Source organism: Calypte anna, chromosome 4A (assembly GCF_003957555.1).
Source record: "Calypte anna isolate BGI_N300 chromosome 4A, bCalAnn1_v1.p, whole genome shotgun sequence".
NCBI lineage: Eukaryota > Metazoa > Chordata > Aves > Apodiformes > Trochilidae > Calypte > Calypte anna.
Window position 1 is genome coordinate 8440388 of NC_044248.1, and position 15494 is coordinate 8455881.

General features: G+C 39.1%; 1 protein-coding gene across 2 annotated transcripts in view; it reads right to left on the reverse strand.

Annotated features, from left to right (window-relative positions):
• KCNIP4 (potassium voltage-gated channel interacting protein 4) overlaps nt 1–15494 on the reverse strand; it is a 380377-nt gene that overhangs the window by 277869 nt on the left and 87014 nt on the right. The window contains exon 1 of one of the 2 annotated variants that reach the window (XM_030450067.1): nt 7148–7235. The exons of the other annotated variant lie outside the window; for it this stretch is intronic. Coding sequence (XP_030305927.1) covers nt 7148–7235 — 88 coding nt within the window. Of the gene's footprint in view, nt 1–7147; nt 7236–15494 lie in introns of those variants that run through there. 2 annotated transcript variants of the gene reach the window in all.

Sequence of the window (15494 nt, forward strand, 5' to 3'; positions counted from 1 at the left end):
AAGGTTTTTTTTCTTTTTTTTAAACAGCAAACAAACTCAAACCTATCATATTATAAATGACCCTTACATAAATCTAACCCCTGGCAATGACAGATATAACACCCACACCACAACAGTTAATCTTCTAATGCTTTATACTCTTTTCTCAGCACTTGATTTTTCATCTCCTTTGCTTGAGAGATGCAAATTAAAGAGTACTAGCAGAAGGCTTGCTTTTCTAAGCTGACTTCTGGAGTGTCTTTGATTTGATGCATGGACATCCATGGAAAAGGTTAGGGAACCATCAAATTCATTGCAAAGGACTTGGGGACCATCAAGTCTTTGATGTTTGTTTTAGGAATCCACTGCTAGTACCTCAGAAGGCAAAGAGTTCTTTTTAAAACAGGCACACATTATTGAAAAGATTAAAAAAACTTAATTTTTATTAATTAATTGTACTGTCTTACTGTGGGTTCATAGCTAAAAGACATCTACCACCATTTGTTGGCCTGGTTTCAATCAAAATACTTCAGTGCATGCTCAACAGTTTAGTTGAGATACAACTGCACAACTTCCTTTACAGAAAATTTTGCTTATGTGAAGGTGATTGCTAATTCCCACTTTACTTTGTACAATTGGATACAGTACAGCAAGGTAGATTTTGCATTTCTGTTTCTTTTATGAGAGGAGCTGAGAATTATTTATTCCCTTTCATGCTCTCATGAATAGTTGCAGTTCTTACATAATTTCCTTTAATCTTTACTTTCAGAAAACACAAAAATATTCCTGTGACTCAGAGGTAGTCTTAACAAGTGAGCATAGTTTCTCATTCATTTACTTGGCTACATGTTGAGATAATAAATTTATGTAGATGAAAAATCATCGTGGGTCTTTCAGGAGGTTACATCAATACAATTAAAGATTAAATCATAACTGAACCAGAATTTTAATAACTTAGTTTTATCTGCATTTTTTTCCATTTTCTAGTAAACCTTTATCCTATTATAAAATCCATTAACCAAGTGCTTCTCCCATTCCCATTTCTGTTTTGCAAGCTTGTTTTTTATTCAGTTATCAGTCTTGCATAGTTTACCTGAAATTTTGAGGCCAAAGCCCTGATGATGAAAAATTTTCTGTCAAGAAATCCCATCTGAGAGGGAGACATAAGGAAGTTCCATTTTGATAACTCTTTTAAGTTCCTTGTATCGCTTTCAATAAAAACTGTGCCATGAAGCATGAGTGAAATTAGAAGTCTTTCTTTAGAGCAACTCCTAAAATCTCTGCAGGAAATACGTTTGGAGATGGATGCTAAAGGGCCGTGTGGATCTGTTTTTCCACATCATATCACACTCAGCATCTGAGCAAACCCAAAGCTCCACTCCCTGAAGACACAAACTGCAACCAGAGAACTGGAGCTTTTACATTCCTGTGCTCATCCAAGTGCCAAAATGTATCCCTGGCCCAAAAGATGTTCAATTAACCCCATAATCAGCCTCTGACCTGCCCAGGCAGCCTCCAGCCCAGCACAACGCAGCAAAGCAGAGGCAGCAGCACTGGACCCACCTGTGCCTGGCCAGGACCTGGCCCAGGGCAGGTTTTGACAAATGAGCAGCTCTGAGGTCCTTGGCACCAACTTATGGCACTGACAGGCAGATGCCTGGGGACTGTCACTGCTGCAGCTCTCTGATGTTTTATACTCTGCTGTTTGTCTGCCAAAATCTCTCAGTTCCTCTGAACTTACTTAATTAAGCACCAGGTATGAGAATTGGCAGCATGTATGTGGGTTGCTCTGCAGTTTAAAATGCTTTTATGGGAATATTCTACATAGGGAAGGAAAAAAGAAAGAAAGAAAGAAAAAAACAACACTTCTACAGATTTATTTTACAAATTCTTAAGCATATTCTTTCTGCTTAGGAAACCAAACACAAAATGTCTTAAGTATATCCATATTTAATAATCAGCTAACAGTAATTCCACATCTTTGGGCTTCACTGAATAGCTTTTGACTCACCATATTCAGCAACCAAAACAACACAGAAAAAACAAATACTACTAGAAAAATTGTAGTAAAATTCATGTTAATAATTCAGGAATATTTCCCTCATTGTTATTCAGACATCAAGGTCTGAAAAGACCATCTGGGAGACAGAGTGACAGTTTTTCCCTCTACTTTTTTAAACTGTGCAGATCTTCAGCATCACTCATTCATAAAGGTAAGCAGAAGTGATTAGATAATGGTACACTAAATAAAATTCAGAATCAGTTCTATTAAAGGAGAAACTATTTCTTTGGTATGAAAAGTACAACACTTTTTCATCTCTAGTAATTCTTCCTAAGATTAGGAAAATTATCTAATTAATTGCTGAAATAATTTCATTTGCAATATGTAAGATGATTTTGCACAGATTAAACTCAGTGTTTTTATACTTTGCATTTTAAGTGTGAGAAGAAAAAGAGGAAAAATGCAGTATAAGTAATTTTCTACATTTAAGAGCTAATTAGTCTCAATCTTCCCTTTCCTATAGCCTCTCAACTGTAAAGGAAAAAGTTATCCTGAAATATTTACCTTCTAGCACTAACTAGTCTATTACATTCTTCTTAAATATTTAAATTTATCTCTAGGTTTTGAAGTATTCATTTTTAAACTTTCCATACCTTAAAAAGTTGATTATGGGAGAACCCTGGTGAGGCTGAGGGTTTTATATTCATAGCCAAAAAAGGCAGATCACATCTCCCACTAACTTATAGAGGAAAGCATCACTCCAAGAGTAAAAATCCCAGTGTATTACCCTGATTTTTAAGCATTATTCCATCAATGCATCCACAACATGCACACCTAAATCTGAAGAACTGAGCTTAAGCTTTTATTATAACAACCATGAAATCCACAGCACACACCCTGAAATCTAGAAAGACATCTCATGAATTTAATTCTTTTGTTGTTGTTGTAGAATGGGGCAGGAAAGTGAAGAAGGAAGGAGACATTCAGTCTCAGCATTTCCCACTCTATCTGAACAGGGTCATGAAATGAGGAACCTCTTTCACCTTGGTTCAATTCAGCTGTGACAGAGAGCCAACACCAGCCATTTGGGATCTCTGCATGGCTGTGACCTATTTTTACATGTTTTCTGCTGAGGATGAACAACAAGAAGTGGTTTGATGATGATGCTTGCTCTCAGGACAGTTACAGATCTCTTTGAGCAATTTAAGGGTGGAATCAAGGAATTCCTAATCCTCAGAAAAGAGTGAGGATCCCTTGTCCTGTGATGGTTACGTGGCTTGCTGGACGATGCATCGAGAAATTGAGAGGGCTTTTGTCCATACTACCAGATTTTGGAAGTGTGGACTTTTTCCTTGCACATGAAAGAGACATCTCAGTCCTTTCCAGGCTAAGCAGTCAGCAACACAGATTATCCCCTTCCCTGGCAGACAGCCTAACCAACACACAGCCTGTTCCAAAGTTCAGGAGAGGGATATCTAATAAATCTCTGCACCAATAAGGAGAGCAGCTTTGGGGAGCATTCAGAATAAACTGCTGTCTCAAATGGACTTGGACTTCAGGTAAGGCTGGGGAGGTGATCTGCAACAGTCACAGGAGCACTGTGCTCCTGGATGCCTCTGCTTGTGTCCTCAGACCTTTAAGGAAAAAGGGTTTGTGCTCAGATGGTGTCTTCATGGCAGTAGCTTTAGAAAATATTTCTATGCACGAACAGGCAAAACAGTAGATTAAAGATTACCTTCCAGTACACTGGTTTCTCAAAGAAAGTGCCATCTAAATCTCACATTCACATAGATTTTTTAATTATTATTTTTAACTGAGAAAAATATCAAGCCTGTCATCAGTGCTATTTTTCAGTGGCATCAATCTATAGATTTTTTTAAAAAATAAAAAGTCAATCTGTAGGTTTATTTGCATAAACATAGATGAATTAGATTACTTCAGTTTTTGAGAGAGTACCATTGCCACAGCCAGAGTTATCATCTTCCTTCTTTATCTGTAAACACAAATACTAACTGGAAATTTGAATCTGTCCTGGAAAACCTATCCCCCCTTTATGACTGGCATTTAATATGAACATGTCTGAAAAGGGCACACTTGGGGAAATTCACCACTGAAGCCAATGACTATTTTGTTTCTGTTATCTCTTCAGTCCCCTATACTCAGTTGTGACAGCCAAGGAAAACTTCCTGCCATTGCTCTGAAATTGTTTTCAAAATAATTTACAATGTTTATTGATCTCTCCATTATTGATCTCATTATTTATAGTATACAAATTCATGTTGCATCTGAAAACTGAAATGCTCTCCTCACCTTAAGTTCTAAGTTCTTTATGACAATGTTTCAAAGAACAGAAAGTTCCAACATGCCTCAAAAGGCAGCAGGCAACAGAGTAGGACTGGGCAGGACATTTGAGAAATTGTCATGAAGTATTTGAGGGAGCCTGTTTCAGTTGTCGAACCACATCAGCTTAATATATAGCAGAAATTATGGAAAATAAAAAGCTTTGTTAAGAAGACTTTCTTGTCACTACTTTGCTCTGCCAAAGTAACTTGCTGTAAAAAAACCCACAACAATAAAACTGGAAGAGATGGATGTGTTCAGGCAGAGATTGCCACCTAAACCATTGTAAAGAATTACACAGCATTTGCCTTCAAGCAAGGGGGCAGCTTCATTAATATTGGCTGCAGCCAAGGTGAACGGCAAGCACAGGTCCAAATTTATGTACTATCACAGACAGTTATATGAGAAGTTTTATTTTAAATCTTAAAATTCACCACAGAACACTTCTGTAGTGTTGTAAATGGTTATGAAACATAAGCAGCAAAACCAGGAGTCTGAGTTCTTAGCTGGGCCTACAGCCAGTGAACAGTCATCCCCTGAGCTCACTGTCTTGTTTCCTGATCAGTGTAATCCCACCAACTGCAGCAGAGCTTGTACCCAGCTGTAGTGATGGAGATAAAGTACATATTCTACAAGCCCACCCATACAGAAAGGAGGAATGGATCAGATTCAGTGCACATGCTTTCAATAATGTGCAGCTCCAACTTTTGATAATCATCTAAAGAACATCTGAAAAAGAAACCAGGGGACAAATCGTATCAGCAAGGAAGTTAACTGGTTTTATCCAGTGTGTTCCTGAGTAAATACCTATATTTTAAAAGTAACTTTTCACTTGAGTAAATACATTGCCTGTTTGAAAAAAGCCAAAAAAAGCACAATTTTTGTTTCTGATATCTATTCTATATCTTTGAATGCTCAAGATAGAGACAGCAGTATCTTTAATATACAAACTAAAGTATAACTTTCTAACACTTTCATTCATCTTCATTCATTATCAACTCATTATTAACATAATGAATTATGCATTAGATTTTGCAAGAGGAACAGTAACTGGTATTGCAACAGTTGAGGTTAATGAGCAGACCAGGCTAAGCAAAAATTGAACAGTGAAGCTCTACCTCTCTTAGTGGTTCATTTATTATCACATCATATTGATTTTATTTGCTACATCATTTGAACAGGACAAAGTCTATTAACCTAATATTAGTGATAAGATACTGTTGCCTGCAGTAGACATGAACTGAAATTTTTTAGGAAGTGTCTCAGATCTTAAGAGTGAGGTTTTTCCTTGCTTGCTTCCTTTCAGTTAACATGTTTCATACCTTTCTACTTAACTTTCCAATAATTCCACATTGAAAATGTGATTGTAAATTATAATGAACTAAATTAAAGAACTTCTTTTAGTAGTAACAAGAACCAATATCCTGAATTCTGGAAAATGGTTTCCATTTGTGAGCTTAGAGGGCTTGTGGCACAGAAGTGAGACTGAAAAATAACTCAGTGTACATTATTTGCAAGATAGGAAAGGAAAAGCTTGGATGACTTTCTGAAACAGTATTGGTGTTCATTTCTAACATAGCTTTCTTGTACATTATTTAACTCACACAGCAAGCCACAGGAGCAAGAAGCCAGCATTTTCTGAGAAATCTGAATTGATACAACTCATGACAGATTAGGAACAGCACTGAAAAAAAAGTCAGGCAAATTGTATGCTACCAGACACTCCAGGTTAGTTAAAAACTGTATCAGACTTCCACAAGTTCCCAGCACCTTGTAAAGTACTTGTTGCCAATATTTTTGCCATATTCTTTACAGTGTTATAGCCCTGACTGATAAACTACATGTGTCAATACTTTAAAATATTACTGAAGAGTCAACTTTGTCTCCAAATTTTTCCATTAATGCCTAAGCTGAAAGTAAATAAATAAGCAGAAGCTTTCAGAATAGTTGGAACGAAATAAATTTAATTCTTTAATTCTGACTAATCATGTTAGTATAATTGGCTCTTATCTGCTGATGCTGGACTTTCACATCTGCTTGATTTTTTCAAGGGAAAGAAAGATAGGAAGTCTAGGAAGAAGCAAAACTATATTTTATAAACACAGTATGACATCACAGAAGCTTTCATATTTGTAAGCTGTTAAGAATAGCCATTAAAAACACCGAATTGTGAGAACAGTCTATTTACCAAAGTGGTAAGAAGAAACCTATACCATTTGTTCAAGATAGCTTGGAAATCTTATCTGGTACTGGACAATTTGTCCAAGGTTACAGGAAAACAAACAAGCAAAAAACCAACCAAAAACCCTAAATAAAGTTGAAAACCATTTGTTTTTCACATTCCTTAAGGGCAAAAAGCACAAATGCTATTACTGTAACATCATCTTGACACATCAGGATTGATCCTAAGATAAGCAAAAAAACCCAAAATAAAAACAAAAGCCTCTGAGAAGAATAATGTAGTCTGTAAATGAGCTCAGGAATCAGTGAAAATAAAGAGCATGAGACTCATCCCTTCTGACCGCCGGGTGGATGCTCTGCATTACCGTTCACGTACAGAGGTGAAAGCTCCCACACTCCCATTCTGATTGGGATTCAGGTGTGTAACTGCTTAGAGAACACATCACACGGTCTAAACACTGTAACCTAAGACTGTACATCCTGGTTGTATCATGCTCAGCCACAACACAGTTCACAGAATTCTTTTTTTCCCTTATTCACAGGACGAAAGGACTCCTACCCTAGAACAATGGCATCGCTAGATTAACCCACGGCAATTTTCTCGTTAATTCATGCTGCACGGCTCGAAAGAAAAACAGTCATTACCTGTGTGAAGAGAACCTGTGATTAGCCTGAGAAGGTACTGGGCAAATTTCAATATTTCACGCTTACACCGCTTCCTACAGCCACTCATCTTAAGCAATAAGGTATTCCTCTGAGAAGAGCCAGAAGACTTTTGCCAAATCAAGAGCACACAGTTCCTGCCAGCAAACTTCTGGGGCACTTCACAGCCTCACAACTCCTCCCCTCCTCACAGCCAGGCAAACCTCCCGCCGATTTACCTCTGCCGCCCGCCACAGGAACCCCCCCGCAGGCAGCCGGAGGTTCGGGATGCGGCCGCGGACACGGTACCGGTTCCGACGACCCCGCGGCGGCTGGACCCGCCGGCAGGAGATGCCCGCGCACGGCTCCGCGGCCGCGCAGCGCGGCGGGAGGGGCGGGGCTGAGCCGCCTGCCCACCCCGCACAGGCACACACAACACACACACGCATTCCCCCCCGCAAGTCCCCAACGATCACCGCCTCCCTCTACCCACCTCGGATCTGCGGTCCGGTGAAGCTGCAAGGCGGGAGGTTGGGAGGGATCGCAGCGCTTTCTCGATTTCCATTTTGCTGAGAGGAAGGGAAAAAAAAATCTCATCCAGCAGCAAAAAAAACCCCCAAAACCTGACTCGTCAGAAAGCAACCCCAGTGGCAGGCACTGCCATGGCGCTGCTCAAGGTCAGAGCAGAGGATGCTCCGGCAGTGCCTCACCTGCGGGAATGAAATCAAGAGGTGAGCTGGAGGGGATGTCAGCACAGGACCTGTGGCAGGTTATGGAAACTCCAGGCCACTGCACAGCTGTACAGAGGGAGCAAAGTAACAGGACCCCATAGAGACACAGAATTGTCAGAGATGGAAAAGACCTCTAAGATCACAGCTATCAACCATCAACAATCTCCCCCACCTAATAAAATATATTTATCAATATTTGTATCAACATGTCCACTAGAGCATGTCCTGCACTGTTTTTAAATTACTTCCAGTGATGCTGATTCCACCACCTCCCTGGGCAACCCATTCCAATGCCAACTGCTCTCTCGGTTTAAAAACAAAACAAAACAAATCCCTAATATCTAGTGCTCATTCTCTGCCAGGAGCCTCCCTTGCTTTCCAGCTCACTAACCTGGGACAGGTGGGAAGGTGGCTCCTGCACAGTGAACATTTTGTAGTTAGGACCTCTCCAGGAAAGTCTCTTTAGGAAGCTACATGCATTCCTTTCTACTCCCTTATAAATTCATTCTTCTCCATCTTCTGTGAAAAAAGTGTTTCTTATTAATAAAAATGATGTGGTGAAGTTTTTATCCATGACCAAAGAATCCCAAAAATATTTTTTCATTTCCCTTGGAGCACTTCCCTGCACTACATAAAGGCAGACGACAGCTCTATTGCATTAGATGCTGATGCAGTATGTAATGCCTAATACAGTTACAAGAAGACAAAGAATCCATTAAGGAAAAACTTAACAGAAGAAAATCAGTGTCTGATCTAATTTTCATGACCTGTATTGACCATAAAGCATTTTGGCGAATGCCTTTAAAAAAAATTACAACAAACACAAAGGCACATCTTCAAGCTATTCCTTATAATATGCACTGAGCAGAGATAAATACATTACAGACACAAAACATCAAAGCATTGTCAAAGCTGCAGTTGGATGACACAGTTTCTGTGTCTGCTACCTAATGCATAGGCATGATGCTGTCTTACCCTTCCTGGGAGGCTACAGAGGTGATGGAAGAACCCAAACAATGTTACTCCCAGAAATCCCCAGTTTAGCCCGAAGTGTTTAGCCTGGCAAATTTTAGTATGTCATGTTTATACCACTCTATGCTACCACTCAGCTTAAGCTCTCCTCTGAAAAGACAAAAAATCTGCCAAGAAAACTTTGACCAAAACCAACCTCAACAAATTCTGAGGCACTGGAGATCAGAATCTGCCCTACAAACTTCTACATGCCTTTGGTTTCTGAAAAGGCCTTAAATAGCTGGTAGAGAGACTGAAACCAGAAGTTGGTCTCTCTTTAGAAGAGGACATAAGAGGCCAAAGCACATGGCTCTCAGCTACAGTTCTTGACCTTATCCTGTACCATTTTTAATTGCATTATACAATTTTTACTAGCAGTGTTACTTGAAAATAAAGAGTTTAAATCCTGTTTCTCTAAAGCATGTATCACTGACACCATGATTTGTTGTTTTCCCCCCACCCTCTTCCTAAAACTAAATTGCATCCATTCTAACTCTTTTCTCTAAACCTTGTACTTTTCAAGATAGTAACACCAGTAATGGCTACATAAGAGAGAGTCCATAAAAGTACTTGAAAAGCATGAAATGACTGGGAAGAAAACCTATTTGATTTCTGTGCCCACAAGAGCCATCCAATTTAAATGCAAAACGGAAAAGTTTTCCAAAATGTACTTAGTTTACTAATGAGCTGTTAAGACAAATTAATTTACAATAATAAAATATTTTGTGCCTTTGATTATTTCTCAAGAAATCTACAAGAAAAATGTAACAAAAGTTTTGTAATGCCAGCAAGAAAAAGCACAAAATTACGAATTTAAGAAACTAAATTCTACTCAATCCATAGATGCAATGCCATACACATCTGTAGAACCTCAATTAGGGTCTCAGCATCACAGGTCTACACTCCAGGCACATGTGGTGGTAATTGACAAGACAGAAAAACCCCAAACCACAAATAATAAAAAAACCCTCAAAACAAACGAAACCCAACACCAAACAAAAAACAACCCAACCAGAAATTAATTAACAGCACTATGAAAACATTTTAAAATCAGGAAAAAAACAAAACACAAAAAACCAAACAAAAAGCCAAACAAAGCACCCTGTGGTTTAGATTGCATGGGTAAAGCAATCTAGCCTAATCTTCCTTCAAAAAAACCTTAATCCCATAGACACTGCCTATCTCAAAACAGAACATTGTGATTGGCCTGTCATAAAATAAATAATGCTGAATTAGGTAGCATTAGAGTTTCTGTTAGAGGAGAAGTTACTGAGTACAGATTAGATTTAATAACAAAATTAACCAAAACGATCTCTTAAAATACTTAAGAAATAAAATTTTGTTTCTGTCATATTAAGTAACACTGGCAAAGACTCAAAAACCAAAATGATGGTTTAAGGAGGAAAAAAAAAAGCCACTAAAAATATTTAATAAGACTCATGCCCTGCATTAAGAATGGACTGTATGCCAGATATACATTAGCCAGTTTGGTAACAAAAAATCAACACCATAAGATGAAATGACATAGTGAACACAAGTCTGTTGCAAGACAAACCTCTCTTAGGGCACGGCGCTCCAAGGTCCAACAGATGTTCCAGCAGAAGTGCACAGACAGTGCCCTGAGTTGGTTGCCCTCAGGACTGGTTAGCCTGGCTCGGTGATACTGCTCTGGATTCAACTGACCTCTCTGCTGGCTTGCTCAGGAGTGAACTGAGCTTGTGTCTCAGGCCTCACCTTTTATTGGCCCCCTAATCCTGCTCATGCGCAGTTGGGGCCCGCCCTAATCAGACACAGGTGGGCTTAACACAAGCTCATGCCCACTACCTGGTAATTAGTGGCACCTGGTTGCTGCATTTCACTACACAGGTCGATTGGCTTGTTGGAGACTTTGCCTTGAATACATCTTTCATTTACACACATTATTTAAATATTCTTCTCACTTCCAAGAGCGAAGCCTCCTCCTGAACTAGCCTGTGCTATTGACTAAGAGCAAATTCAAATCCTATAAACAACAAAACCAATTCAAAGAGATGCTTCAGTCTCATTAAAAAGGGGGACTGCTAACCAGGAGTAGGAAAACCCAGGTACCATTTCCCCACTGCTGACCACAGAGACTAGTGAGGGTTTTTTTCTTAATGCAAATGTTGAATTCTATAACCAGCTATTTTTATCAGAGGATTTTAAACCTCCTTATTTTGAAGGACAGATATCCCAAGTACAACCTAAGCACACAACAAGAAATAGCACATGGGTAGAAACAAACAGATAGGTGAACACAAGGTATCATATACTTATGATGAGTATAATAAACAGCTGCCAGAAGTAGGTGACCATCATCAGATCTCCTTTCAGTTGCTCCTTGTCTATCATGAGTCCTCCTAAATCACAGTCCCCAGTGTATTTATTTTAATAGATCTTCTCTGAATTTTCATTTCTTAACTCTACAGTATTGTATACCATGGAGTCTGAAGTTGGCCAATATTATTCTAAAGTGGATGTAGTAGGATTAGATAATTTCATCACAGAAGTTACTGGAAACTACAAAACTAATTCCAAATTATTCACCATGTGAATTCTCCTGATTTGCCCAAATTTAGCTTTGCATATTAATACAAACCAGAGATGATTATAGGCTGGAATGTGAGCTGGGAAAGCAGAGATACACGTGTGTTTCTTTCTTAACTTCCAAGTAGTCACATGCTAGTGAAATATACTCAGTTTAATATGGTTATTGCTCATTTCTGTCTGTCCTGAATGTTAACAGTGACAAGAAACAAAACTATTTCTGCTTCACCCACACCACATAAAAATAAATGTCCATGTGGGATGTGGACCTGATCTTTTGCTGTCTTGTGTGGAAATCCTAACTCCCACAGAGGCCAGGAAAGATAGTGAGAGGATTGCCAAGATCCCTGGGTTGTGAAGACAGAATTTATTTTTTTTTAAACCCTTTATAGCCTGATTAAAAACTTTCTAGTAGCCCAACTGTTACTTATCCATACTGCATGCACGTGTGGAACACAATAGGAAAAATTTATCCTGTCCTATGCCACTGAAAATTAGTACAGCCTTCCTGCTTCTGTCTAGTTTTTAGCTTCTGAAAGCTTGCTAAGACTGATATCCTCAAAATCCAAGCAGTTCTGTTGCTGTGCTTAAAATAGAACTACAGAGAATTGGCTGCTACCTCAGGTTGTTTGCACATCAACAAATTTATGTGTTCTATTGTAGTAGCTAATACCTGCATAAATACATCATTTTCATTGCTTTATAGTTCCAGACTACAGATTCAAACTTAATTTTCTATTACAATTATGGAGCTTAATATGGACCTTAATACCACACTGTGCTTTCGCCCACCAGAACATAAACTTTGGACCAGTGTAACAAAACCACTTAAAATATTTGTCTGATTTCTACCTAGCTGCTCTGTCAGAATGCCTTTTTTACCTACTCAGTCTCCTTGAATCTTACCCTAAGGATTCATTTTCACATAACACTAAGATGATACTGCAGACAGGCAACTTGGAGCTACAGCTGCCTCAGCCTCCCACATGGCCCTCACTTGCTTAATTAAATATTCATCACTCCAGAATGTTGCAGTGTCAAACAGGAGCCACTTTACAGCCTGACCTTCCTCAGCCAGCCTTTGGTTTGTGCTGGAGAAGAAACAAGAGTGGGACTCTCCTGCTGAAACATAAAATGGCATAATGCACTTTTCATGTTGCGTGGGCTGTAAAATTCCCACTGCAGAAGGTGGAGTACTATCTAACTTCTGTTCAATATAAACTGGATGTCTGTATGCAAAAACTAACTGTAAAACCTGCATGGGCAGAGTTATCAATAATCTTCCTGCAGAACATAAAAGTATTTTCTTCCTTATTTACAGGTCTTGTTTTGTAGAGATGACCGTGTCTTCCAACTTTAAAAACCTGAGTACTTTCAAATAAATAAAGATTAAGGAACACCACTGTCAACACGTATGTGCTATTATTTTTGTGTGTGTGATTTTGACTCTATCTTAAGTTTGACATGCCCCCTTTCATTTAAAAATTGCAATTTGCCTCAAAGACAAAATAATTTATTCATTTCCAACTCTCTGTCCCCTGTGTAAAGAATACTGGACTTACTACAACTCAATTTAGTTGTACTATATTCTGCACACATTTCCATCTGTATTTAATGGAAGGGAAAGCTGAACTTAAAATAAATCTGAAGGAATCAGCTTCCCTGCTATAAAAATCACAGCCTTAATTGTCTATAGGTTCTGTAGAGCTTTCAATATTTGAAATAACTAAAGCATGTCATGTTCATATGCATTGAGGATATTGGAAAACTTGCATTTTGACCCCAACAGCTACATTAGCCAGTTAAAGAAGAAAAATGTATATAAGAAATGGTGTGCAAACATAGTTTATTTATACATATGAGGAGGGCAGAGTTCTTAAGGGGACTGAATTGCACCAAATGAGCTATAAGAATTCTGTGAGCATGATAAACACATATGTACAGCTTGAGCCAGTAAGCAAAGCTATTAATAAGACATATGCTTTTGCTACAGAAATAGGTAACAATGCATATGTATATATTTCTATAAATTATACATATTTTTAAAAATATTTCATAGCTTGAATAATGTATTGTCATCTGTGGGAACCTTTTTGTCCCTGGGATTTCCCATAAGTGCTCAAAACTTGACACTTCATCTGTCAGGGGCTTCCCTACAGTTTTTGGAGTTTTTCTTTCCCCTAACACTTTTTGCTAGCCCCAAACAATTGTGCATACTGTAGGACTGCCTATGTTGCCTGATGCCATGATTAAGCTGAAAATTAAGATTTAAACATGCAAATCCCCAAGCATTCACATCCTTAAACTGTCACGAATTATGATGCACTTGGGTAAATATGCTGCATCAAGAAGGAAGAAGAGAAGACACATGCCCCAGCCCTTGTAGTTCTTCAAAGCCTGCATCTCAGTTGAAGTGATTTTGACACATCTGTCCCTCATCCAAAATTTCATTCTGTTAAATATTTCATATGAAGTACCAGTGTTGAGAGCAAGTTTAAGTAACCCCATTACTAGGCCTGTAGTAGCTGTCTTTTCCCTCCTGGGAAGATCCCATAGATCTCAAGAGAGAATAGAGGCTGTCAGCATTCCTGTGGGATCCCTTCAGTAAAGCCCTTTAGGGCTGCTTATCTACTCCAGATTTTACAGAACTGTTGTAACTGTAATACTAGCCCATAGATATTCCTCCCACATAGCACAGGTGATGAGCTCCACCAAAGTATGCAAAATTTAATTCTGACAAATAGGAAAATAATTTTAAATAGACTTAGAATTGATCTGATCATATCTTTGGTCTGATAAGCCTGAGCTGAACCTTGGCTCACAGATAATAAGAAGCATTTATCTATGCTCAAAACTCTACCACTCTAAGCTAAATAACAAAATTTCTGCTCATTGCAGGCATTTAAAAACACATTCAGAAATTACTTTCTCATCTCCAGGCAAGTGGAAATCATCTTAGTTTACTGCAACAAAGCCTGAAGAAGCTACCCAGTGTGCACTTCACATAGAAACCAGTGCTCAAGAAGATAAATCAGAGAGTAGCATACCCATTTAGTACTGCTGGACCTCTACTGGAAACACCTGAGTTTGCATGGCAGGCCTGAAGTTCCATCCTATATGAAGCTGGCAGATTTTGGTGGCCTTACAGTACCATAATTTGTCTTCCTACCATGCATTCTTTTGCAACCATACATATGATCACTTCTCTAAGAACTACAGGCCAAACTACTTGCAGGTTTAGAATAACACCCTCATCAAGCCACTGTTCAACTTATTTGAGAAATCACAGCAATCCAGATCAGAAAAGGGGAAACTTAACTTCGATTTCTTAAAAAGAGGGGAAAAAGGAAGACACAGGGATCTACAGGTCAGTCAACCTCAGCTCTGCCTGGCAAGATCACGAAGCAGATCCTCCTGAAGAACTTGGTAAGGCACAGAGAAAATAAGGAGTTGACTGTTGACAACCAACCTGGCTCTACTAAGGGCAAGTTGTGCCTGACAAATTTGATGACCTTGTATGACCAGGATTGCAGGTTTGGTGGATAAGGGAAGAGCACTGGATGTCATCTACTTGGGTTTGATCAAAGAATTTGGCAGTCCCACGTGACACCCTTGTCTCTAAATTGAGAAGACATAAACTCGATGGATGGACCACTTGATGGATAAGGAACTGGCTGAATGGTCACACTCAAAGACTTGAGGTCAATGGCTTGATGTCCAAACCAGTGACAAGTGGCATTACCCTGAGGTTCCTCAGTGCTGTTTAACATCTTTGTCAGTGACACAGACAGTGGGACTGAGTGCACCCTCAGCAAGTTTGCTTATGGCACCAAACTATGAAAGGAGGCCATTCAGAGCAACCTTGACAGGCTTGAGAGGTGGACCCAAGGAAACTTCCTGAAGATCAATAAGGCCAAGAGATTAAAGGCAGGGGAATGGAGCAGCCAGGGAATTCAATCTCACTACAGGCATTAGTGACAGAAAGAATTTTTGGTTCCCAGCTGGGACCACTCAATGGCAGGGCAAATACTTGGGACCCGTAG